Raw genomic sequence first — 26726 nt, 5'->3', positions numbered from 1 at the left:
ATAAAAGCAGGGGAAGGGGAAGGAGAGTAGATGAGGTGTTAGGTTTGGGGGTATGAAAGTGAAAACTAGGTGGTTTCAAAGAATATGGAAGGATTTAGTATGACTGGATGAAGGATTAGGTATGGTGTGGGGGCTTTTGGGAAGTAATGACATAGAATCTGCTAAAAAAAAAAATTGGACTAGGAAGTACATGAGGGAAGTAATTGAAAAGATTCTAGCACTTTAGCTCTGACAGTCCCTCACTGATATTAGCTGCAGCAGCAGCTAATTTTTAGCAAAGTTCTCTTTGCTGTCTACACTCTTGTTAAAAGGCATCATGACATTATAAATAACAATTATTTTTCCCTATACGTTAAACGAAGAACTTTAGACAAATTAAATTTAACAGAGTTTGAGTGAAGAACGATTTTCAAATTGGGCCGCCCTCAGAACCAGAAGAGGTTCAAGAGAGATCCATTCCTCAATGTGGACAGGCAGCATTTATGGACAGAAAAATGGAAGTCAGGTTCAGAAACAGCTTGATTGTTTACAGGTTGGTGTTTGCCTTATTTGAACACGGTCTGATCTTTTGGCCACATGTGACTAAGTGAAGCTCGGCTACTGTGATTGGCTGAGACTCAGCTATTTGTTACAAAAGTTTATTCTTAAGTTAGGCTTTCAGTGAGTGTCAATACATAGAGACTCAAAGTATGGAGGCATATTCAGGCCAAATTTAATTTAGCATATATATTTTTTCTAATATTCATTATTTTTTGAGACTCAGTAGCATGTATCCAGAGATCTGAGGTTTGGTCTGGTAAAAAGAACTGGCTGAAAAATACCAAGAGATGAGATAAAAATGCAGAGAGCCATATCAGTTTAAAAATGAAAAGAAACCAGGGGGAATAGTGAACCATAATTGAATTAGAGACTGCCCATAATGCACTTTTTTGTGGCTCTGTAATAAAATAGCTCTGGGTTTCACTATGGCGAGTCATTTAACTTCTATGGATGTCAGTTTCCTCATTTGTAAACTGAGGATAACAATATTTTCTTTACAGCTTTTCTATGAGGAATAAAAGAGCGAACATATATTAAGTGCTTAGTATACTCTAAATCATTATGCATTCCCTTTACATCTATTCGTCTACCTTGTTTACAAAATCATACTTTATTTAAAAGAGAAAAATTGCTCTTTTCTCTTTAAATATCATAAAATCAATTGTATGCTAAAGATAGATTTGCTGTTCATCCTCTGAAAGTGTGAAGTGGTGTGTGTGTGTGGACAAGTATCTATGCTATGTGTATATAGAAGCTTCTGATTTTTGAAATCATTAAAGTCCCACTTTCATATTTTAAAAAGAAAAAGTCCTTTCCATCTGGCGTCAGCCATCAGGTAAGCCAAGATGGGTGCATACAAGTATATCCAGGAGCTGTGGAGGAAGAAGCAGTCTGATGTAATGCGCTTTCTTCTGAGGGTCCACTGCTGGCAATACCGGCAGCTCTCTGTGCTCCACAGGGCTCCCTACCCCACCCGACCAGATAAAGCGCGCAGACTGGGATACAAGGCCAAGCAAGGTTATGTCATATATAGGATTCGTGTGCACTGTGGTAGCCGCAAATGCCCAGTTCCTAAGGGTGCAACTTATGGCAAGCCTGTCCATCATGGTGTTAACCAGCTAAAGTTTGCTCGAAGCCTTCAGTCTGTTGCCGAGGAGCGAGCTGGACGCCACTGTGGGGCTCTAAGAGTCCTGAATTCTTACTGGGTTGGTGAAGATTCCACATACAAATTTTTTGAGGTTATCCTCATTGATCCATTCCATAAAGCTATCAGAAGAAATCCTGATACCCAGTGGATCACGAAACCGGTCCACAAGCACAGGGAGATGCGTGGGCTGACATCTGCAGGCCGCAAGAGCCGTGGCCTTGGAAAGGGCCATAAGTTCCACCACACTATTGGTGGTTCTCGCCGTGCAGCTTGGAGAAGGCGCAATACTCTCCAGCTCCACCGTTACCGCTAATAAGTAATGTTTGTAAAATTCATACCTAATAAACAATTTAGGATGGTCATGTCTGCTTAAAGGTGTTATTTGTCTGTTAAGCTAGTCTGCAGATTGTTTCATGTATGCTTTGTCAAATATGAAGTTAAAAGTGCAATAATGTTTGAAGACTATAAGTGATGGTGTATCTTGTTTCTAATAAAATAAGCTTTTTTTGTCTTTGCTTTATCTTATTAGGGAGTTTTATGTTGGTGTTTAAAACATGCTGTGTGGTATAATAGGTGTAAAATAAATTCTTTAAAAGAGGAGTGCTACAACTACCCTGTAGATTTGTTTGGTGCATGTAGTGAAACCTACAGCTTTACTGGGATGATGGCAATGCTCTGCTGGCTTTTTAATTGGGTTTTGTTTAGAAATTTTTAGGGTAGGAGGAGGATATCCTAACCCTATGTCGTGGTCACGTAGAAAAATATGAGCTCGTGTAGAGCCCACGTCTTCAGATTTAGTCCAGTGTTCCATTTGTTTCTGAAAGAAAAGTTTAAAATGCCACCATTTTTTGGAACTGGATATACTTGTTGCAAGAGGCTTATCTTACGAATGAAACCTCTGGGTTAACCTAAAAATTGCCTCAGTCTTCATTGTACCATTTTAAATTAACATAGAGATAAAAGCTGCTCCTGATTCAATCCCATGGCTCCATGAAATCTAGAGTCCTGGATTCTATACATATAGACAGTAGTGATATTTACACTGTATTTTGAAACTGATGGAAATTGAATGTTAGGCAAATAAGAATCATTAACCTTATGTTTGTAAGCTGGCAAGCCAGTGGCCATTAGGTAAATACATTTCAAATGTGAGGTGAGAAAATTAAAGTCACCTTTATTCAAGATTTTTAAATACTTATCTGTAACACTAACTTGTGACCATTATAAATCCTCTAGCCACATGAGGGGTAAAAGTATAGTTGGCTGCTTAAAAATATGTCATTCTCAGTCCATTCTTAACAAATCATCTTGGGTCAACCCAATCCATAAGGTTACAGGCAGGGAAGAGTCATACATAGTTGGTGTCAATGTAAATTCATGGTTTCCAATCTAACCTTACATATCTGCAGTTTGTTTCTGATCAAATACCTTGAAAATCCTTAGCCTTTCACAAAGTTGGGCCATCAGTTATGGCTCACCTTAACTTTAAGCATCCTGCCACATTTATGTTTCCTGTGTTCAGTGGACGAGGCTAATGTTTCCCAGGATAAATTTGAGTGTGAAGGAAATACAGAAGAGGAGTTGCTCCATTTTTTCCAAATTCTGAGTTTTCTGACTTAAGAGTAATTTGATTTCAAAATTCAATTGATGGTTTTCCTGAACCAATTTTTCTCTAGGGGTTTCAAAAGGTTCAGTTAATCGATGTCCAGAAAATATTAATAGGCTCATAAAATTTGAGACCTAAGACCTAAATTACTTTCTAAAAAAAAAATTAATTTGGATTTTGTGTAGACGTTGTTTAATGAAAAGAATAAATGTCTATTAAGCTAAAAAAAAAGAAAAAGTGTTTATTATCTGAACCATGTTCTTTCTTTGTTGTTTTCATTTTATTAATTTTTCTTAATGCTATGATTATTATTTCAACTATTTCTCTAATGGGTTCTCTTTTATTTGTATTTGCCTCATGCATTTTGACTTATTTTTGAGATGTAAATTTGTATGCATATAATCATATTTATTTTTTTTATTTTAGCATATTATGGGGGTATAAATGTTTAGGTTATATATATTGCCCTTGCCCCACCTGAGTCAGAGCTTCAAGCATGTCCATATCCCAGACAGTGTGCACCACACCCTACTGTCCCCTCATCCTCCCTCCCATCTGCCCAACACCCAATGAATGATATTACAGTCTGTGCACTTAAGTGTTGATAAGTTAATACCAATTTGATGGTGAGTACATATGGTGCATGTTTTTCCATTCTTGTGATACTTCACTTAGAAGAATGGGTTCTGAATCATGTTCAGATTTCTAAGATTTCTTTTCTCTCATGATCTCCTTCCTGTTCCTATCCCTGCTAATGCTAGGTTTTGAGAGACCATTTTGTCTTAGAACCTCAAAAGGAATCCTGGATCTCTCTTTCTTTTGACATATGCCATCACTCTAGTATTGAAGGCCTTGTTGGGGAGTTTTTCTGGGGAAGGTGGTGTTGGGGAGGTAAAGCTTGGAATATAGCAGGTTCTCTTGAGGGTTATGTCATGAGTTTTGGTATGCAGATGTCTTTTTTTCTTTTTTTTGGAGCAGTTATGAGGTTGATCTCTTCTAGGACCTCCACAGCATGAAGCTGACTGTCTTCACCCTCAAGGACAGTAGGCTAAGACGAGCTCATTCTTTTTTGCTTTCTTGTCTTCCAATCTGCCCTGCCTCACCAGACTCAGAAATATTCTGAGACATCAAGGTGTAGGGGAAGTGCAAAATTTCTTCAGGGTTCAGATTATAGATACTTTTCTTTTCTCTAGCTTCAGGAACAATTATTTCTGGTTTCTCTGGTGGCCCTAAATCAAGATCATTTCATCTCTGAAGGAGGTCCTATGTCTGGGAGTACCACCCCCTGTAACTGGTGGGTGAACCCTTGAGGCATCCATAGGGCTGGAGGGTATATTCTATGAGGGGGTTCTGAGCCTGGAAGTAGCTTTTTATTAACTTTATAATTTATTTTGTATTTAATAATATTGTTCTAAGAGCATTCGTTTTTAGAATTACTTTGATTTGATTTTTATAATATTAAGGACAGGTCATGTGTAGATGAGACAAAAACCATAGAGAGAGCATCAGTTACTAAAGTGGTAGAAATGCTGCTAAATATCATGCATTGAGACCTGAGCTAGCAATGTGAGAACAGACACAGAAAAATGAGTCCAATTTCTAGTCCTGAAATACTTCATTGTAGTTGTCTAACAGAATTTACATAGCACCTGCTACACTAAAACTGAAAACAAGATACATGCAGAGAAAAAAAATATCCACTGTACTAGCTCCAGATTGGAAGGGATCTTTTTCTTATTAGTCTCAATGGAAAAATTAATTTTAATTCAACAAATGGTGTATCATATTTCATTTAGTGTGAAATCTTCTGGAAATGGAAAAGCTAATGAAAGCTAATGAAATGGCATCCTCTCCCTCAAAGATCTCACAGTCTAGTGAGGCAGCAAACACAAACAGAAAAGCACAACAAAGGACTATAGGTGCTGAATTTGAAGTCTGTGTAGAGTAAAGTGGTGAGCAGGGAGGCAAAAAAAGAGAAAGAAGAGACAGTGAAGCAGTTTGAGCATGAGTTTCTAAAGAAGGAGGAGGAAGATGAGGAGATATGCCTCATTAGAGATGCAAAAAGTCTAAACTGACTTAGTAATTCGTATGGCTCACTAGGTTCACGTCTCTGGTTTTTACCAATAGTGGAATGGCTTTGTCGTGGTGCCTGGTGGCCTTGTGTGTATCCACATTGGCAAAGACTTGATCCACAGCTAATGTAAGTCCTAGAAGAATGCCTTGTGAGCCTTCTGGAACCCAAGAGAATGGGAGGTCTATGAGAAACTGCTTTAAGACCATCTCTCACTCACCTTCCTATTTCCCTTCGGAGGCTGTCATGAGAGACTTTCTCATCTTCCTGGTTCTGAAGACATAAGAGGTTTTCTGTCTTATGCTCTATAGAATGGAGCTGTGAAATATAAAATCACTTAGCTACTATCTAGATTTGGCTCTGGGTGGCAAAGTATTTCACAACTTGTGTTGGAGTCTCCTGGCCCCTTTTGTTTTGGTATCGTCCTTTTTAGTGTGTGAGGTACAAGGATCACAGGGAGTGGGCACCTTTGGCTACTCTTTCTTTCACTGATTACATAAATACTAAACTGCCTAAATCTAAAAGCAGCTTATCATATCTTTTTTATTTTTTTGAGGCAGAGTCTCACTCTGTTGCCTGGGCTAGAGTGCCGTGGCATCAGCCTAGCTCACAGCAACCAAAAACTTCTGGGCTCAAGCAATCTTCCTGCCTCAGCCTCCCGAGTAGCTGGGACTACAGGCAGGCACCACCATATCTGGATAATTTTTTCTATATATTTTTAGTTGTCCAGCTAATTTATTTCTATTTTTTTTAGTAGAGATGGAGTCCTGCTCTTGTTCAGGCTGGTTTCCAACTCCTGAGCTCAAACGATCCACCTGCCTCAGCCTCCCAGAGTGCTAGGATTACAGGCATGAGCCACTGCACCCGGCCAGCTCATTGTATCTTGATCAGTCAAATCAGTCAAATTTGGTGTCCTATGTGAAGCCAGTACTTTTATGATGTCCTTTACAAAACATGGAGCTGCACAGTCCAGGTTAGGAGAAAAGATGGATTCCCTGGCATCTGATAGCACGTGCTTTCACCTATGTGGTAGGCAAAAGGTGGAGGAGGGTCCTCCCATTAAGGGAATACATGGGCCACATTAGAAAGGATAAGACTCCCCAAGATCTGGTAGTACAGCCCTTATCTAAGAGGTGGGTGAGGGAGGATAAGTAAGGGTTCTTTCACAGGGGCTGTCTGAGCCCTGTTAGGGGATGGGACTCCCAGGGATCCCATAGTGTTACTTGCTGGTAATCATTTGAAGGCCAAGTAGCTAGAAGTAAGACTGAGACCAGCTGCTCGATTTGTTATTATTAAAGTGCATTTGTAAACAAATATTTATTGTGAGTTTTTTTAGTATCACTGAAATTTTATTCAATGGAAAAACAATTCTCTGAGCCAGAAAACATTGACCTAAAATAACGTTAGATAGATTTTTTTGAAAATATGGCTGTTCTTTTTGACATTGCTGTGGTTCAAATGTGCCCCCAACATCCATGTGTTGGAAATTTATTTTATTATTGTTTTATTTCATCATAATAAGGGGGTATAAATGTTAAGGTTACATACATTGCTATTGCCTTCCCTCCCCCCTCGAGTCAGAACTTTCAGGCATATCCATGCCCCCGACAATGCACAATGCACTTTTTTTCTTCTTCTTCTTTTTTTTTATTTCAGCATATTATGGGGGTACAGATTTTAAGGTTTCAATAAATGCCCTTTCCCCCCTCCCCCCACAAGTCTGATCACAATGCACTTTTAATGTATATGTATATATAAACCCATTCCCTCCCCCCAACCTGTTCGACACCTGATAAATGTTTTTTGGTTTTTGTTTTTGTTTTTTTGTATAACATTTTGGTTAGAATTTATAATTTTGCCTTTACTTAGCAAAGGTTAGAGGTATGCCCTTCACCTCCACACTATTCAGCGCGTCTCTCAGATGTGGATCTATCCCCCTATCTCCTGAATCTCTGGTGAACACCACCCCCCCCTTTGAGCACCATCTTGAAAATCAATCAGTACTAATGTAATGGCGAGTACATATGGAGCCCATCCCTCTGATCTTGTGTCACCTCACTTTGGATAATGGGCTAAAGCTCAATCCAGGATAATATAAGTGGTGTTAGCTCACTATCATTTCTTAGAATTGAGTAATATTCCATTGTAAACATATACCAAATTTTAATTATCCAGTCATGAATTGACAGTCACTTGGGTTGTTTTCATGTCCTTGAAATAGTGAATTGTGCTGCCAAAAACATTCGGGTGCAGAAGTCTTTATAATAGAATGATTTATATTCTTTTGGATAGATGCCTAATAATGCTATTGCTGAGTAGAATGGTATTTCTATTTTTAGCTGTTTTAGATATCTCCAGATTCTTTTCCACAACGGTTGCACTAATTTGCAGTCCCACCAGCAGTGTAAGAGTGTTCCTGTCTCTCCACATCCTCGCCAGCATTTATTTCTTTGGGATTTCTTGATATGGGCCAATCTCACTGGGGTTAGATGATATCTCATTGTGGTTTCAATTTGCATTGCTCTAGTGATTAGAGATGCTGAGCATTTTTTTATATGTTTGCTGGTCATTATTCTGTCTTCTTTGGAAAACTTTCTGTTCATTTCTGTTACCCATTTCTTGATGGAGTTGTTTGATTGTTTTTTCTTGTTAAATCTTTTGAGTTCTAGATAGATTCTTGTTATCAGGCCTTTATTGGAGGAGTAGAAAGCAAATATTTTCTCCCATTCTGTAGGTTGGCTATTCACTCTAATGATGGTTTCTTTGGCTGAGCAGAAGCTTCTTAGTTTGATCAGATCCCATTTATTTATTTTTGTTGCTGCAGTGATTGCTTTGGGGGTCTTCTTCAAAAATTCTTTGCCTAGACCAATGTCTGAGAGGGTTTTCCTGACATCTTCTTCTAGGATTCTTATGGTTTCATGCCTTAGGTTTAAGTCTGTTATCCACCTTGAGTGAATTTTTGTGAGAGGAGAAAGTTAGGGACCCTTATTCATTTTTCTGCATGTAGATATCCAGTTTTCCCAGCACCATTTATTGAAGATAGATTCTTTTCCCCAATATATTTTGTTTGCTTTATCAAAGATTAGGTTACCATATGCAGATTGTTTCATCTCTGGAATCTCAGACCAATTCCACACATCAATGCTTCTGTTCTTATGCCAGTACCAAGCTAATTTAATTATTATTGCTTTTAGTACAGCTTGAAGTCAGGAAGACTAATGCCTCCCAGCTTGTTCTTTTTACTTAAGATTGCTTTGGCTATATGCGGTTTTTTTCTGGTTCCATACAAAGTGAAGAATTATTTTTTCTAGATCTGTGATGAATGATGGTGGTATTTTGATGGGGATTGCATTAATTCTGTAGATGACTTTAGGTAATACTGACATTTTAACAATATTGATTCTACCAGTCCATGAAGGTATGTTTTCCATCTGTTCATATCTTATACAATTTCTTTTTTTAGCATTTCGTAGTACTCCTTGTATAAGTCTTTCATATCTTTTGTTAGATATATTCCTAGATGTTTAATTTTCTTTGGGGTTATAGTAAAAGGAATTGCATTTTTGATTTGAGCTTCGGCTTGACGGTTCTTGGCAGATATAAATGCCTCTGGTTTGTGTATATTGATTTTGTAACCTGAGACTTTACTGAATTCATTTATCAAATCTAGGAGTCTCTTGGAGGAATCCATGGGGTTTTCTAGGTATAATATCATATCATCTGTGAAAAGCGAGAGTTTTATCTCATCTGCACCCACTTGGATGCACTTAATATCCCTCTCTTGCCTGATTGCTGTAGCTAGGACTTCGAGCACTATGATGAATAAAAGAGGAGATAGTGGGCATCCTTGTCCAGTTCCAGTTTGCATTTTTCCCCATTCAATATGATCTTGTCCGTGGGTTTTTCATAAATGGATTTGATAATTTTAAGATAAGAAATGCCTATGCCTATTTTGTTGAGTTTTTATCTACAAGGTGTGTTGGACTTTGTCAAATGCTTTTTCTGCATCTATTGAGAGAATCATATTGTCTTTGTTCTTGTTTTTATTTATAAGACGAATTGCATTTATAGACTTGTGTATGTTGAGAAAACCTTGCATCCCTGGGATAAAGCCCACCTGGTCATGGTGAATTATTATTTGATGTGCTGCTGAATTATGTTTGCTAGAATTTTGTTGAGGACTTTTGCTTCTGTATTCATGAGGGATATGGTTCTGTAATTTTCTTTTTTTGTCGTGTCCTTTCCTGGTTTCAGTATCAAGGTGATATTGGCTTTGTAGAATGAGTTAGGAAGGATATCATCCTTCTCAATGTGCTAGAATAATTTCTGTAGTATAGGTATGAATTCATCTTTGTATGTTTGGTAGAACTCTGAAGTGTACCCATCTGGTCCAGGACTTTTCCGTTTGGGGAGATTGTTAATTACTACTCCAATTTCTGCACTTGAGATTGGTCTATTTAGGAATTCTGTTACATCCTGGTGAACTTAGGGAGGTTGTATGAATCCAGGAATTTGTCCATTTCTTCCTCATTATGTAGTTTTTAGGCATATAGATTTCTATAGTACTCAAACATAATGTTTTGTATTTCTGTGGTATCTGTTGTGATCTCTCCTTTTTAGTTTCTTATTTAGTTTATTAGAGTCCTTTCCCTTTGACTTCTTATTAGTCTGGCCAGAGGGCTATCAATTTTGTTTATCTTTTCGAAAAACCAGCTTTGGGTTTTGTTGATCTTCTGTATAATTCTCTTGTTCTACATTTCATTTAGTTCTGCTTTGATCTTAGTTATTTCTTTTCTTCTGCTAGGATTTGAATTGGTTTGTTCTTCTTTTTCCAATTCCTTGAGTCTATTCATTAACTTGTCAGTATCTAATCTTTCTGGTTTTTTGGATGTGAGCATTTATTGCTATTAGTTTTCCTCTCAGATATGCTTTTGGGTATCCCACAGGTTTGGGTAACGTGTGACTCCATTGTCATTTTGTTCGAAGAAGCTCTTGATTTTCCTCTGAATTTCTTCCTTTACCCAGTAATTATTCAACAATAGATTATTTAGTTTCCATGACTTTGTGAAGTGGTGCATATTTCTGTTAGAATTGAACTCTAATTTTATACTACTATGGTCAGAGAAGACACATGGTATTATTTTTATTTTCTTGAATTTTTTGAGATCTGCTTTGTGGCCTAGTATGTGATCAGTTTTGGAAAAGGATACATGGACTGCTGAGAAGAATGTAAATTCAACTTTATTTGGGTAGAATGTTCTGTAGAGATCTGTCAGTCCTTTTTCGTCAAGAGCTTTGTTTAAGTCCCTTATTTCTTTACTTAATTTCTGTTTGGAGGATCTATCCAGTGTTTTGGTGGCATGCTGAAGTCCCTGCTACTATGGCAGTATTGTTTAATGTGGTATTTAGTTCAGACAAGGTTTGATTTATGTAATTGGGTGCTCCTGGTAATTGGGTACATAAATATTAAGAATTGTTAAATCTTCTTGTTGCATCTTCCCTTTCACCATTATAAAGTGGCCATCTGTATCCTTTTTTAATTTTGCTATTTTAAAACTTATGTTGTCTGCGAGTAGTATAGCTACCCTTGCTTTCTTTTGACTTCCATTTGCCTGCGTGATAGTTTTGCATCCGTTGATTTTCAGCCAGGAGGCATCTTTGTGGGTTAGTTATGTTTCCTGTAGACAGCAGATACTAGGCTTATGGAATTTTATCCACTCTGCCAGTCTATGCCTCTTCAGAGGATAGTTTAATCCGTTTACATTTATTGATCAGATTGAAATTGGAGGATGATTTCCATTCATATTGTTGGGTGAAGTCCTGTTGTTTTGTCTTAGTCCTTGAGCCATCATGAAGTTTGAGTTCTAGTCTTTAATTCTTTGAGGATTTTACTTTGAGGAGTGTCTATTGCCCTGTTCACTGTGGAAGACTGGTCTGAGAATTTCCTGTAGGGCTGGTCTGGTTTTTGCAAATTCCTTCAGCGATTGCTTGTCTGAGAAGGACTTTATTTCACCCTCATAGATGAAACGTAATTTTGCCAGGTATAGAATTATAGATGGGGCTTTATTCTGTTTTAGAAAATTAAGGATAGGCACCCACTCCCTCCTGGCTTGTAAGGTTTCAGATGAGAAGTCTGCTGTTAGTCTGATAGACTTTCCTTTATAGGTTATTTGTTGTTTTCATTTTGCTATATGGAGGATTGCTTCTTTCACATTTACTTTGGTCAGCTTAATAACCACATGATGAGGTGATTGCCTATTCATGTTGAGTCTCCCAGATGTCGTGTGTGATTCTTGTATTTGGATATCAAGATTTCTGGCCAGGCCTGGCATATTTTCCTCCAGTATGCCATAAAATAAGTTTTCCAACCCTTGTGAATGTTTCTCTTCTCCTTCTGGAATCCTGATCAATCTGAGATTTGACTTTTTAACATAATCCCACACTTCCTGTAACCTTTGGTCTTGTCTCTTGTTTCTGTGCTCCCTTTCTTCCTCTGATTTGTTTAGTGTGTAGGCATAATCTTCAAGCTCTGAGTTTCTTTCCTCAGCATGATCTATCCTGTTTTTGAGGCTCTCCACTGTATTATGGAGTTCCTTGAATGTTTTCTTCATTTCCAGAATTTCTGCTTGGTTTCTATGAATTATTTCAATATCTTTGGAGAATTTTTCATTTATTTCCTGGATTGTTCCTGTGGTTTCTCTATGTCAGGATTCTATTTTCTCTACAATTCTATTTAGCTTTCTAACAATCCTTATTCAGAATTCTTCCTCTGTTAGTTTAATCATATCATGTAAGTTGGTGTCAGTTGGTGGAGAACAAGTATTTTCTTTTGGAGGTGACTTTTCTCTCCAATCTTTCATGATTCCTGTTATCTTTCACTGGTTCTTCCTCATCTAGATACTTTGTTAAGCACCAGAAAAGGAGCTGGAACTCGATTATAAGCTGTGATCTTGGGTTCCAGAGGAATGATCTTTGGAAAAGCTGGTGAATATGTGCTCTGGTCCTGTATCATCTTAGAGTAGTTTGTGCCTGTTGGGTTATCTTTGACCTGATATCTTCACCTTCTGTCCACAGAATTTAGTGGGTTTGGGCCCCTTATTTGGATACCCAGGTGTTTGTTCACTCTAGTAAGATGTAGACCTCCACCACTAGATTGAAGTGGGAGGCACTGTGTTAGGCTCCAAGTTTACTCTTTCTTTTGTTATCTGTGGTTTGCAAGAAGGAGTCAGTTATCAATGTATCCCAAGATCTTTTTATTGCATTCTAAGCCTCCAAATAGGATATATAGGTATCTCAGTCTTAAGCGAATGTCCTCAGGAATAGCAGCCTCCTTCTCAACTCTGCCTTGCTAAGACAGTCTCTGCTCTCTGGGCACAGATTGCAAATGCCTGAATGTAGCGGTAAATCACCCAGGTTCAATCTTGTGAGATAGCTGCCAAACAAAAGACCACTCCTCCCTTTCCACCCCTTTAAACTCAGTCTCCAAGGCCAACAGCTGGGTTAGGGCAGAGGGGATGTCTGAGACCTCTTCCATAGCAGACTTCCACAGTGTTTCTAAGATATGGAGTGGTGGTCCGTGCCCTGCCAGCGCTGACATAGAGGGTCCCCTGTTCAGCATAAAACTGGGTTGGGTTTGGTGGGCTGGCTCCAAACGTTTGCTGCACTCCCTAATTCCCCAACTTGCAGAGACCCAGTAGTTTATGTGTGGGGATCTGCTCTCTGTCTACCCAGTGCCAGCCAAAGCCTCAGTGATATCCAAAGGCCAAGCCTCCTTTAAGGTAGAGTCCCCCTTTCCTGGTCCTGGAAGTGTCCTCAGGTGGAATGCCAGATTCGACACGCATTTCTATGGTACAGGGAGGTGGCCACTGGATTCGGATCCTCCCCCACCCAAGACTGCCTTTGCAGAGCACTGAAGAGAGTTCAAAATGTTGATTTCTACCAGAAGCCCAATCAGTTCCTCTGGTTTAGGGTAGAGGGGGGATGCCTAAGACCTCTTCCAGCACTGCCCACCACAGTGTTTCCAAGCTATGGACCGGCAGCAGCAGTGCTGGGAAGCGGCTGCTGGGTTCGTATCTTCCTCCCCCACAACTGATTCAGTGGAGCGTTGAGAGCTCAGAAACTTCCCTCCTCCCGAAGCCTGATCAGTTCAGCCAGTTTAGGGTGGAGGGGTTGCCTGAAACTGCTTCCAGCTCAGGCCACCACAGCATTTCCAAGCTACGGAGCTGGGGCCGTGGTGCTGGGAAGTGGCTTCTCGGTTTGGACCCTCCCCAACCAGCAACTGCCTCAGTGGAGCGCTGGTAGTTCAAACAGTTGCCTTCTCCAGAAGCCTGATCAGTTCAGCAGGTTTAGGGTAGAGGGGATGTCCGAGACTGCCTCCAGCGCAGCCCACCACAGCGTCTCCAAGCCAGGGAGTGAGGGCGGTAGCCCTGGGAAGCGGCTGCTCAGTTCAAACCCTCCGCCACCTGAAACTGCTTCAGCAGAACACTGAGAGTTCAAAAAAGTTGCTTTCTCCAGAAGCCCAATCAGTGATCAATTCAGCCAGTTTAGGATAGAGGGGATGCCTGACACCACTTCCAGCATGGCCCACCACAGCATCTCCAAGTTACAGAGTGGCAGTGACGGTACTGGGAAGTAGCTGCTGGGTTCAGGCCCTTCCTCACCTGCAACTGCTTCAGCAGAGCCCTGTGGAGAATTCAAAATGCTGTCTGCTCCAGACTACTCCACACTGCTTGTTTGCCCGCCTTACTGCTTCCCACCAACTTTAGGCCCTTCCCTGCCTGCATGGGTGTGGGGCTTGGTAGGGGAGGGATCATGTCCCTGTGCAAGGCAGAAGCAATGCCTCCTCCGGCCAGCCTGTCAGGGTGGCAGATGCACAGACATACTCCCTCCCTATTGTTTATTTCCCATTCCCTGGGTTTTGTGGAAGATTTTTCGGTTCACCTTTGATTATTGTCTATAATTTCTGTATCCCAGTGTCTCTCTGACATCTTGCGATGCTCATCCAGGGTAAGTACAGATCACTTGCGTGTGGTTGTCTGCCTTCTTCACTTCTCTCTCTGAGAGCAGAGAGCCAGGAGGTCAGCCCTACTCTGCCATTTTTCTCAATCACTATTATGTTTTTGTAACATAAAAATGTATTTAATTTAAAGTTATTAAAAAATAAAAAATATTAAAAAGTACATTTTTTGAAGCCTAGTGAATGGTCACTTAAAATCACAAAAAGTAAACACAAATATTGCTTACTGGTACAAGTTTCTCCCTCTGTGCTACTCTCTTCCCCCATTCTGTGAGCTCCCAGCTACCCTGTAGCTCCAGAAATGCCTATGATAAAACTCTTTCCCTATGTTTCTATTAAAAAAAAGTACATAATAGAGTTTTGGGCAAAACTTGCCATGGAGACATAAAATAAGTAAAGTAACTTGTGATTGAGGCTTGAAATGTCCCATTGTATGTACAGTTGTCAAAATGTATAATTGGATTAAAATGTTACATGCTAGAATTGTGAATGTTCATAAAGTGTTAGAAAATTCCTCTGATGTACAAAGTTTTCACTGTGTAATGACATCTTGTTGATTAACAAATTAAAGGTCTCATTGTCAGTGGCCTTGGCTATCCACCTACAGAAGCAACTGATAAGCTCCCCCAAAATTCAAGACCTAATTGCCAAATAAAATTTCTTGAAACAATGTAGGCAGCTTCACAACACTGAATCTCTCCAGCAGTGAAAGAAAAACTGCTGTCTTTTACAAACTAAAAACCAGTATGTTCCTGATAGAAAAATTGTAACTTCTATAAAAGTTAGTCATTTGTCTTACAGTATGTCCCTGATAGAAAAAATTATAACGCCTATAAAAGTTAGCTGTGTGTGTTACAGGGCCACATTATAGGGGACTTTGATCCTATCTGTTCCTCAGAGACTCCATTCAGATTTTTATACCCCTCATCCTGGAGGCTTGACAGTTGTGACCCCACAGGCTGACTAGCCAGGTATAGAACCTCAGTGGGCAGTCACAGACCTGGTTCCTGAAGTGTTTGGTGATAAGGGGGATAAGTGTCCCTTGACTGTCATCTCTGAGACCATTAATGAGTTGCACTGATAGAGTTGGAGATAGAGTTAGGGGCCTCATAAAAAGAAGTATTCCATGGTTGTTGCCCACCCTTCTGTGCTATTGGGAAAGCACAACTCTTTCCCTCTGATCAGTGGCCATAACCACGAATAAAATATACCCTAGTGATCAAGGGTAGTCAGATCCTCAGAGATGAGCTGAGGTCCACTCTTACAATGAGCTGGAAATTAGGTAAATTAGAGATAAGTTTGAGAAAATCTAAGTGAAACTACAGAAGTTTGGCTTCTCTGACTAGCAGATGAGAGAGCTATGCCAGTTTTGATGAATGAGAAGGAATAGAAATCAGTCATCTAAAGACTGACTTCATTCTCCAAGCCATTCTGGCCACGTGCACATTGGCTGATGACACTGGCATGGAAGAAGAGCATGTTAAGACCAGAAAGGGCTTGTTGCAGTGGGTCTTTATGTTTATTATGAAACAGTGACCTACCTGAGATGAGTTTCTGTCATTTGAGAAACACCCATAGATGATAGCAGGAACAGCTATAACTTCCCTTAGGGATAAAGTACCCTGAGCCTGGATTTATAATGGAGATATAAATGATGCTATTAAAAAAATAAAAAAAATTCAAAAGTCCATTTGTTGAAGCCTACTGAATGGTCATTTAAAACCACAAAAAATAAATGCAAAGATTGCTTACTGGTGCAAGTTGCTCCCTCTGTGCTACCCTCTCAGGTGATGAGATAGTCATCCAGGGTCAGATTCTACTGGTTTGCTCACTTGGCACCACCAGGCTATTGGGGACAATAAAATCTTCTCTTTTGCCCCAGAGATAGCCACTGAAAAACTACTCAGCTCCTAGGAAACAAACTTCCATAATGGGAGCCTGGACACAGGACTAGGAAAATGTCCTTCATGCTAAGAAGGAGAAAAGAAACCAATTGAAGATCCAGACCATAGGACCTTGTGGACTTGGCTATTATGCCAGCGTCCCCAAAGAAATTGATAATTTCCTCATGAAGGAAATTTTCTCTTACTATCGGGTAACAAGAGGACCACAACCTTTAAAGGTCCTAGCTTTAGTAGGGAAGGATCCCTGACCAGCTTTGGCATTTATTATGGACAAACAGGAGGAAGACCAAGAGGATCTAAATTCCTTGTTGAAGTTTTTGGTGTTCAAGATAGTGTTGATCCAACATCTTCAACACTATTTAGACACTCCCCCTTCAAGAACAAAAACAGGACTAGTGAAGAGGCAGAGGTCCTTCCTTTAAGAGGGACTAGAGGCCTTATACACTGGTCAAGGTGTGTTGAGGACTTGACAGCAACTGAGGTTGCCAAACGTTTTCAACTCTTTTGAACACTGGGATACAAGGACTGTAAGAGAACAAATTTGTATTGTTTTGAGCCACTGAGTTTGTAGTAATTTATTGCAGCAGCAATAGGAAATTAACATAGCCTCAAAATTACTTTAGATTTGGAAATCTCAGATTGGACAGTTGACTTATAAAACCGTATATGTGGGTCCTTTGGGGCCAATACACACTCAAGTGATTGCAACATACTTTTCTTGGTTGCAAAGGATATTCCCTATGGGGAAAAGACACAGAACAGTGGTAGTGGTGTGAGTGCACAACTAGAAGCCTGCCAGACTTTCCAAGTATAGTCATTTGGTAACCGCAAAGCAATAAAGATACCAGGGTGGGAAATGGATGTCACTATATTGATTAAGGACTAATGAAAGCTGAGATACTTAAATAAACTGTATAATCTTATATTTTCCCTGTGTATTTGGTGGAAAAAAAGTTAATGATACTCGATATCTTAACTGTGGACTACTGTAAATTCAGTGCTGCCTTCTTCATGCCTGCAGTTTCAGATACTGTGATGACGATGAAGTTTGTTGTACAGACCGAAGGGTTCTGATGTGCAGTTTTGAACATTGCTGAAGCCTTCTTCAGCATCTCACTGCATCTAGATGACCAAACTAATTTGCCTTCATGTGGCTCAGATTAAAATATATGTTTACTATGTTGCAATGAGACAATCTAAACTCTCCCATGATTTCTCACTAGTGGATAGGGTGAGACTGAGCAAAGACTGAAACCATTACATGGGTGATATTATTCTGATTGGAAGGGATAAGGGCAGCATTCAGTCTGCCTTAGGTAAATGATCCAATATGTGAGTCACTAGGACTGGAAGATTAACCCTGACAGGAATCAGTGGCCAGCAATCCAAGTAACATTCTTGGGAACAATGTGGGTTGATGCCTACAGAACAATCCCTGAGCCTGATTAAAAAGAACTGATGACCTTAAAACCTCCAGCAAAGAAAAGTGAGCCACAACATCTCATATGTTTGTTTGGTATTTGAAATACTTCATATCTCACATAAGGATCCTACTTGGTCTATTACATAAGATCACTCAAAAGGTAGCCATCTTTAAAGGGATCCCTGACCAACAACAGGCCCTAGAAACTATTTGGTAATCTGTACAGACTTCTATTCAAGCCAGTCAGCTCTACAAAGCCTTTTGAACTACAGGTGTCAGTAATTGACAACTTTGCAAACTGGAGCTTGTGACAAAAAGATGTGGTCACTAGGTAATGGTGCTCTCTCAGGTTTTGGACACAGCACTTTCCTGATAGGTGTACTCCAGTTGAGGATATATTACTGGTTGTTTGTTATTGGGTGCTTGCTGGTAGACTCTGAGAGACTAACAAAACAGCAGCAGATGTTGTGACACCGTGACATTTCTACTATGGGATGGGTCAGAAATGAGAACGTTGACAAAGTACATGTTGGCCAGTGTTTTAGCCTGTTTGTGCTGCTATAACAAAATGACACAGAATGGGTAATTTATAAAGAGCAGAAATTTATTTTCTCACAGTTCTGGAGATTGGTAACTCCAAGCTCAAGGTGCTGGCAGGTTCGGTTGTCTAGCAAGGGCTGCATCCTGGGGAATTACAAAAAGGGAATGAACAACTCCATTTTATACCCCATATCATCCCAGGCAACAGGTCAGAGCCTTCATGATTTGATCATCTCCCAAAGGCTACATCTCCCAATGCTGTTGCACTGGGGATTAAGTTTAAATATGAATTTTGGAGGAGCAAAAACATTCAAACCATAGCACCCAACAAGCATATATTATTGAGTTGAGGTGTTATATTCAGGAATAAAGTAAGCTAGGTATTACAGAGTCTCACAGCTTACCTGGAAAAGTGTCTGGTCAAGCTCCAGATGAGGCTGTCTCAGATGTGGGGTCTGTGTCAGCACCTTGGGATTCTTGGGAGCTTCAGTACACTGAGGTTCCTGAGGATGCCTGGGCCTGGTTCACAGATGGATCAGCTATGTTCAAGGCCAATGGGGTGTGCTGGGCCACTGCTGTGATGCAGCCCCAAACAAAACTGTGTACTACAACTGCACATGGAATAGGAATCTCTGTTCACTGGTGTATTTCCATGGTGTTTGCTCCAGAAAACAGCCCTTAAAATGTACCCTGTTATAATTTCACTGACTCATGGTCAGTACAAGTGTTTGGCACTGCAGTGACTGACAATAGAATGCCTGGATGATCAAGTCTCAGCCTCTGAGGAGACAAACATTATAGAAGAAAATTGCACAGGACTACAACCTCTGTGATCCATATGAATGCCCATGGAAAAGGACCCTACAAGGATGAACATCAATAGCAATAATAAGCTTATCAAATCTCTACTATCTATAAAAGACACCTGGATATAGCATCCACCTGAATATAGTATTGCACAGGGTACAATAATCAATTTACAATTCAGGACTGGGCCCAAAAAACAAGGCCTAGTGGTTCTATGAGGCTTAGAAGCCTGGAAGATGTGTCCAGACTGAGAGCTATATAGCCAAGTGGCAAAGGGAACTTTGGGACACATATCCAGAGGTACCAGACTTGGCCAGTCTTGGCAAATACACTATATAACTCCCCTTCCCTCCTCTTGAGGGTGCCACTGGACATTGACTTTTGTAAACAACTTTTCAGGTATGGCATTACAATCTTTATCTGCTTAGCAAACAGGAGCTAAGTCATTGAATACCATTCAATGACTCTTAGATGGACTATGTTACATATTTTGATTCCCTGAACACATCTAGTTAGACACTGGTACCGCCTTTATAGCAAAAAGTAACAGACAGTGAACAATCATATAAACGTTCTCTGGACATTTTATACTCCATATCATCCCCAGGCAACAGGTGCTACTGGAAGATGAAATGGACTCTTAAAGGAGAAAAAAAAAAGGATAACTGTTTAACCAAGGCTCGACTCCTAGTATAGTGTGCACTTCAGACAGACAGTTTGGGCTCTAAATATGGTAATTCCTCAGAAGGGTATCTCCTATTTAAATAAAATGTTTAATTTTGAGGTCGAGGAGTGGAAAAGGCTAGCTGTAAGAAAATCCAAACTCTAATTTACAGTTTATTCTTTTCTAACTTTTTCACTCCCACACCTACTCCTGGGAAATCAAGCTACTGGAACTTGCAATAAGCAAAAAGATATTGGGGTGGGAGACTAACCTCATGCCTCTTTTGCCATCTGGTTATGCTTACTGGATTTTGGCAGTTGTGGACATTGATGATCATGATCACAAATATGAGGTGACAACCCCTAAGGTGATCTTGGCATGGACCACATATCAGGGAATGGGAGATAATTTAGGATGGTATAAGAAATATGAAGGAAAAACTTCTGAATCACCTAGGAATGAGATTGGAGATATGGGGTAGGTAAGACATTGGGAGGATTGGGAAAAAAAGTGAAGTGATTGCTGATCGCAGTCATACCAATCATGTGTCTGTGGAAAGAGAACAAAAATGCTGGATGGTAGGGAGAAAATACCTTGGACCCTGGGTCATCAAGAGTTGGGACAGATACCATTCACTAATCTCTCTCAGCTTCTGTCCACAGGGCATCTGGCCAATTTCACACAGACTGTTGCCACTATCCACAATTTAACTTTTGGCCAAGAAAAAAAAATCTTAATCCAAGAACTCTCAGAAACCTTCCAAAATCTACTGACTGTTGAAAGAAACAGCCTCCACTTGAAACAAATAATAAGATTAACATTCTGGACACCTATATGATTCTTTTTAGCCTTATGTTGTTTTTGCTGATCCAAAGCCCTGCCATACTCTATAGATAACTACTCTCCTTTTAAGAAATAGCTCTTGACCTGTACTGGGCTTTAGTAGACTGAACACTTAACCATGGGCTACCAAGTTACCATGGAACCTGAGCTGCCATTCATGAAATGGGGGTTATCTGACCTACCAAGCCATGAAATTGGGTATGCACAGCAGCACTCCATCATCAAATGGAAGGGGTGTATATGAGATTGGTCCTAAGCAGGCCCTGAAGACACAAATAAGTTACATGAAGTGGCCCAGATGCCCATGGTGCCCATTCTTGCTACACTGCCTCCTCTCTCCCAGCCCGTATCTATGGACTTATGGGGAGTACTCTATGATCAATTGACAGAGGGAGAGAAAACTCAGGCCTGCTTTACAATAGTTATGCATGGTATGTAGGCACCACTCAAAAATGAACAGCCACTACAGCTCATTTCTGGGACGTCTCTGAAGGAAAGTAGTGAAGGGAAATCATCCCAGTGGGGAGAACTTTAAGCAGTTCACATGGTTGTTCATTTTGCTTGGAATAAGAAATTACAGGACACGATTATATCTAAATTCATGGGCTGTAGCCAATGGTTTGGCTAGATGGTCAGGGACTTGGAAGGAACATGATCGGAAAATTGGTGAAAAAGAAGTTTGGGGAAGAGCTATGTGTATAGACATCTCTGAGTGTGCAAATGATGTGAACATATTTACATCTCATGTCAATTTCTACCAAAGGGTGACCATAGCAGAGGAAGGTTTTCATAAGCAAGTGGATAGGATGACCTCTTTTTTCAGTCACCCCTGTCATCACCTAATGAACTCATCAACAAAGTGGCCATGAGTGGCAGAGATGGAGGTTACGCCTGGGCTCAGCAACATCGATTTCCACTCACCAAGGCTGACCTGGCTATGGCCAGCACTGAGTGCCCAATCTGCCAGTAGCAAAGACTGACATTGAGCCCCCAATATCGCTCCAAAGCCCAAGTCTCATCTGTGAGCCTGTGAAATCAAAACAAGTTACTACTTCCAGGATACAATGGTATGCCTCCTTAAATAATGAGATTCAGAAAATATGACTAAGTAAACAGTTTATTTGAGCATAAATCTTGAGGATGACCACCCAGGGAACACAAACTCCAAACAAATGGGGTCAGCTTTCCAAAGTGGGGAAGCAAATGTTATGCTTATATAGGCGGAAACAGAGACATCTAACAGGGTTGCAACATTTTCCATATAAAGCTTATACATACATTATAGTAATTTTAATGTTTGCCGCTTCTATATTCCAAGGAAGATTGCTTTACCATTCCATAAGGAGGATAAATTGTCTCTGGGGTTTTATCTCTGGTGCCATTCAGTCTTTCCTAATTATTTACAGGATAAGTATGAGGAAGAGATTTAATCTATAATTGGAGAAGTAGAAATTGCAGCTACATGCTACATGACTCAGGCCACATAGTCACATTTCTCTCAAGGCTTAAATAATTTAAAGCTCCAAAAACTTTAAATTTGAATTAATTTCACAGGTTGAACAGGCATAGGGTACACATTCCCATTCCAAAAGGATAAATAGGCAAAAAGAAAGGCACAACAGGCTCCAAGCAAGTTTGAAACACAGTAGGGTAGACATTACATCTTAGAGCCAAGAGTAACTACTTTTGATTCCATATGCTTCTTCCTAGACACACTATGGTGGGAATTCAGCCCCTAAAGCATCAGGCAGAGCCACTCCTATGGCTTTGCTGGGTGCAACCCATGTGGCTGCTTATAGGGGCTGAAGTCCAATGACTGAAGTTTCCCAAGCAGGTGTTGGATGCTGCTGGTGACTGTACCTTCCAGAGCTATAATGGGATTTGCACCTGGGGCTTTTTGATTCATGACTACTCTAGCCAGTGCGATTGGAATGTGAGGAACAGCGCCCCGAGGTGTCACAGGGTACCAGTGCCTAGGCTTATCCCCTGAAGTCGTTCTGTCCTCTTAGGTCTCTGGGCCTGTGTTAGGTGAGACTACTTTGATGATTTCTGAAATGGCTTCAGGGCATTTTTGCCATTGTATTGACTATCAGCACATGGCTCCCTTTTAGCCATCTCTTTAGCAAGTGTTGGCTTGACCATACCCTTGGATTTTTATCCTGAACACATTCTTTCATTCTCTATCACATAGCCAGGCTCCAAATTTTCCAAATGTTTCCACTGTTTCTTTTCTCTCTAGAAGTTTGCCATAAGCAGTTAGAAGTAACCACATAGTAGTCTGAGCACTTTGCTGCTTAGAAATTTCTTCCACCAGAAAGGCTATTCCATCACTCTTAAATTCAGTCTTCCACAAAGCCCTTGGGCATGGACACAGTTTAGCCAAGCTCTTTGCCAATTTATAACAAGGATGGCCTTTACTCCAGTTTCCAATACCTGTTCCTCAGTCCCATGTGAAAACTCATCAGAATGGCCTTCACTGTCCATATTTCTATTAGCATTCTGGACACAACCACTTAACCAATCTCTAAGGAGTTCAAAACTTCCCCTAGTCTTATATTCTAAGCCCTTGTCGGACTCTAGGATTTTTCTCGCCTGCTGCTCCAAATTCTTCCATCTTCTTCCCACTACCCAGTTCCAAAGCCACTTCCAAATTTTCAGGTATTCGTTATCAGCAACAGCCTTGGTTTTCAGTACCAATTTTCTGTCTTAGTCTGTTTTCTGATTCTTATAACAGAATACCTGAAACTGGGTAATTTATAAAGAAAAGATATTTAATTCTTGTAGTCATGGAAGCTTAGAAGTCCAAGGTTGAGGGGCTGCACCTGATGGGAGGCTTTTTGCTGGTGGGGACTTTCTGTGGAGGGTGTTTTTGGATGCCCAGGGTGGTGCAGGACATCACATGGCAAAGAGGCTGAGCATGCTGATGTGCAAGCTCAGATCTCTCTCCCTCTTCTTATAAAGCCACCAGTTCTCCTCCCATGATAATCCATTAACCCATGAATCCATCAATGGATTAATCCATTCATGAGGGCTCTGCCAATTACCTTTGAAAAGCCCCACCTCTCAGTGAGGCCAAATTGGGGCTTAAGTTTCAACCTGAATTTTGGTTTTTTGTTTGTTTTTTTCAGTGGAACAGTCAGAACACACATAACATTTATGGATTAAGTTTGCCATCTGATATGGGAATGGTTCATGGGGCCTCAAATAATTAAAATAGTAACATCAAAATTCTGATCATGGATCACCATAACAGATATAATAAGGAAAAAGTTTAAATTATTACAAGCATTACCAAAATAGGACACAGAGACATGAAGTGAGCACATGCTCTTGGGAAAAATGGCACTGATAAACTTGCTCAATGAAGGCTTGCCACAAACTTCAATTTGCAAAAAAAAAAAAAAAAAAAAAAAAACAGTATTTTTGAAGTGTAGTTAAACAAAGTGCAATAAAACAAGGTATGCTTGTACATAAACATTATTACAGAAAGCTTGGGCAAATTAGTTCTATTTCAGACTGCTCTGTTACAGTTGCTTATAATAATGTTGTCCCTACTATTTAAGGAAGTTATCCACCAGTGAGCATTATAATCCCATAAGGTCAAAACCCAGTCCAGTCCTGCAGAATCATTAACAAAACATGATACAGGGAAAGACATGTTTTTTCATCCATCAGCATGAATTTTGGAGGGAACATTCAAACCACAGCAACTTCTATCACGGAAAAGACAATGTTTTGTTCTTACTGGAATAGACACTTACTCTGGATATTGATTTGTCTTTCTTGCACACAATGCTTCTGCAAACTACCATCCATGGACTTACAGAACACCTTATCCAACATCCTGATATTCCACATGGTATTGATTTTGGTCAAGGAGTTCAATTCACAGCAAATTAAGTGCAGCAATGGTCTTATGAAATTCCCTATCATCCTGAAATACCTGGCTTCATAGACCGGTAGAATGGCCTTTTGAAGATTGCCAGCTAGGTGCTAGTACCTTGCAAGGATAAGGCAGGGTTCTCCAGGAGGGTGTATATACTCTGAATCAGTGTCCAATATATGGTGCTGTTTTTCTGATAGCCAGGATTCACAGTTCCGGGAATCGAGGAGAAGAAATGAGAGTGATATACTCACTATTACACCTAGTAACACATTAGAAAAAGGTTTTCTTCCTTTCCCTACAACCTTATACTCTGGTGGCCTAGAGGTCTTATTTCCAAAGGGAGGGATGCTTCCACCAGGAGACACAAAAATGATGCCATTAAACTGGAAGTTAAGACTGTTACCCTGCCATTTTGGACCCCTCATGACTCTGAGTCAACAGGCAAAGGAGGGAGTTGCTGTGCTGGCTGGGGTGATCGATCCTGACTACCTAGGGGAAATTGGACTGCTACTCAACAGTGGAAGTAATGAAAAGTATTCTGAAATACTCTCCTGATTGCCTATCAGGGGTCCTCAAACTTTTTAAACAGGGGACCAGTCCCTCAGACCGTTGGAGGGCCATTGGAGAGTGTGGCACACATTCCACACATGCGCACTGTGGGCCCGGGATGAGTCGGCTGCTAAGCAGGACAGGCAGTGGTGGCAAAAACACCCAGGGGACCAGATAAATGTCATCGGTGGGTGGCATGTGGCCCTCGGGCCATAGTTTGAGGACCCCTGCCCTAGGGCATCTCTTAGTACTACCATGCCCTGTGATTAAGTCAATGTGAAACTATAACAAGTTAATCATTAAGGTAAGACTATTCAGGCCTTAGGAATGAGGGTTTGGGCACCCCATCAGGCAAAGAACTGTGACCAGCTGAGGTGCTTGCTGAAGGCAAAGGGGATACAGGATGGGTAGTGGAAGAAGGTAATTATGAATACCAGTTATGACTACGTGACCAGTTACAGAAACAAACACTGCAGTTGTCATGAGTGCTTCCTCCTTATGTTTTTATGAATACGTTTGTGTGTAGGTATCTGTGTTTTCTTCCCTATCTTATCTCCTTATCATGTAGCATACGATGTATTGACTTTTTATTATAGTATTTAAGTATTTCAAACTTTACATCATAATATTTAAATGATGAAACATCAAGGAAAGATTAACTCTCATGCAAGGACTTTGCATCCTCTTCTGGGGAAAAGGTTAGTGCGTTTTCCATTGTATGTAGGAGAATTGTATCATGTTAAGTGGAAATGTAGCCTTGTTATTGTCTTTTCTTGAGATAAAGTATGGTTTCAGGAGATGTATATGAATGCCAAGTTGACAAGGGGTAGACTTGTAATGGTTAATTTTATGTGTTAACTTGGAGGGTGTTTTTGGATGAGATTTATTTTATTTTATTATCTTATTTTATTTTATATTTTTAGAGAAAAGGTCTCATTCTGTTGTCCATGCTGGAGTACAGAGGCATGATCATAGTTCACTGCAGCCTTGAACTCCTGGACTCAAGTTATCCTCCTGCCCCAGCCTTTTTGAGTAGCTAGGGCATGTGCCACCACACTCAGCTAATGTTTTATTTTTTGTAGAGATAGGGTTTTACTATGCTTCCCAGGCTGGTCTCGAACTCCTGACCTCAAGTGATCCTCCCATCTTGGCCTCCCATAGCATTGGGGTTACAGGTATGAACCACTGCACCTGGCTGAGATTAATATTTAAATCAGTGAACTTTGAGTAAACATATTGCCCTCCACAATATTCATGGTCCTCATCCAATCAGTTCAAGGCTTGAATAGACCAGAAAGACTGACCTCCCTGAACAAAGGGGCATTCCCCAGCAGACTGCCTTTGGGCTTCATCTGTACCATCAACTCTCCTGGGTATCAAGACTGCTGGCCTTTGGAGAAATGCACCAATTGGTTCTCCTGGGTCTTCAGCCTGCCAGCCCACACTGCATATTTTGGATTTACTAGCCTCTGCAATCCCATGAACTTATAATGAAGTTCCTTTAAATGAACTTCCTTATAATGAACTTTTTTTTAAAAAATGAACTTCCTTATAATGAAGTTCCTTTGATATATACACATATCCTATTGATTCTGTTTCTCTGGAGAACTAATACACATGGTAACTCCTATAATCTTATGTTACTTACTGAATATAAAATAGAGGACAAACACATATGCCTTACCTTAAACATTATAATTATTGCCTTGACTAAATTCCTCATAGTTATA

The 26726-nt window shown here is 40.2% G+C and overlaps 1 protein-coding gene across 1 annotated transcript; it reads left to right on the top strand.

Annotated features, from left to right (window-relative positions):
- The first annotated feature begins 1354 nt into the window (after nt 1–1354).
- LOC105881514 (large ribosomal subunit protein eL15-like) lies at nt 1355–2047 on the top strand. The gene has a single exon (XM_075999580.1). It carries the CDS (start codon nt 1386–1388, stop codon nt 1998–2000), a length of 615 nt encoding a protein of 204 aa, XP_075855695.1. The 5' UTR covers nt 1355–1385; the 3' UTR covers nt 2001–2047.
- The last annotated feature ends 24679 nt before the right edge of the window (nt 2048–26726 follow it).

This window comes from Microcebus murinus, chromosome X, assembly GCF_040939455.1.
Source record: "Microcebus murinus isolate Inina chromosome X, M.murinus_Inina_mat1.0, whole genome shotgun sequence".
NCBI classification, from domain to species: Eukaryota; Metazoa; Chordata; class Mammalia; order Primates; family Cheirogaleidae; genus Microcebus; species Microcebus murinus.
The sequence above is the reverse complement of the archived record's forward strand: the minus strand, read 5'-3'. Positions and strand labels throughout refer to the sequence as shown.

What these genes read in the sequence shown, in the direction of transcription:
- LOC105881514 (XM_075999580.1), top strand. Translation starts at nt 1,386, where the DNA reads ATGGGTGCATACAAGTATATCCAGGAGCTGTGGAGGAAGAAGCAGTCT.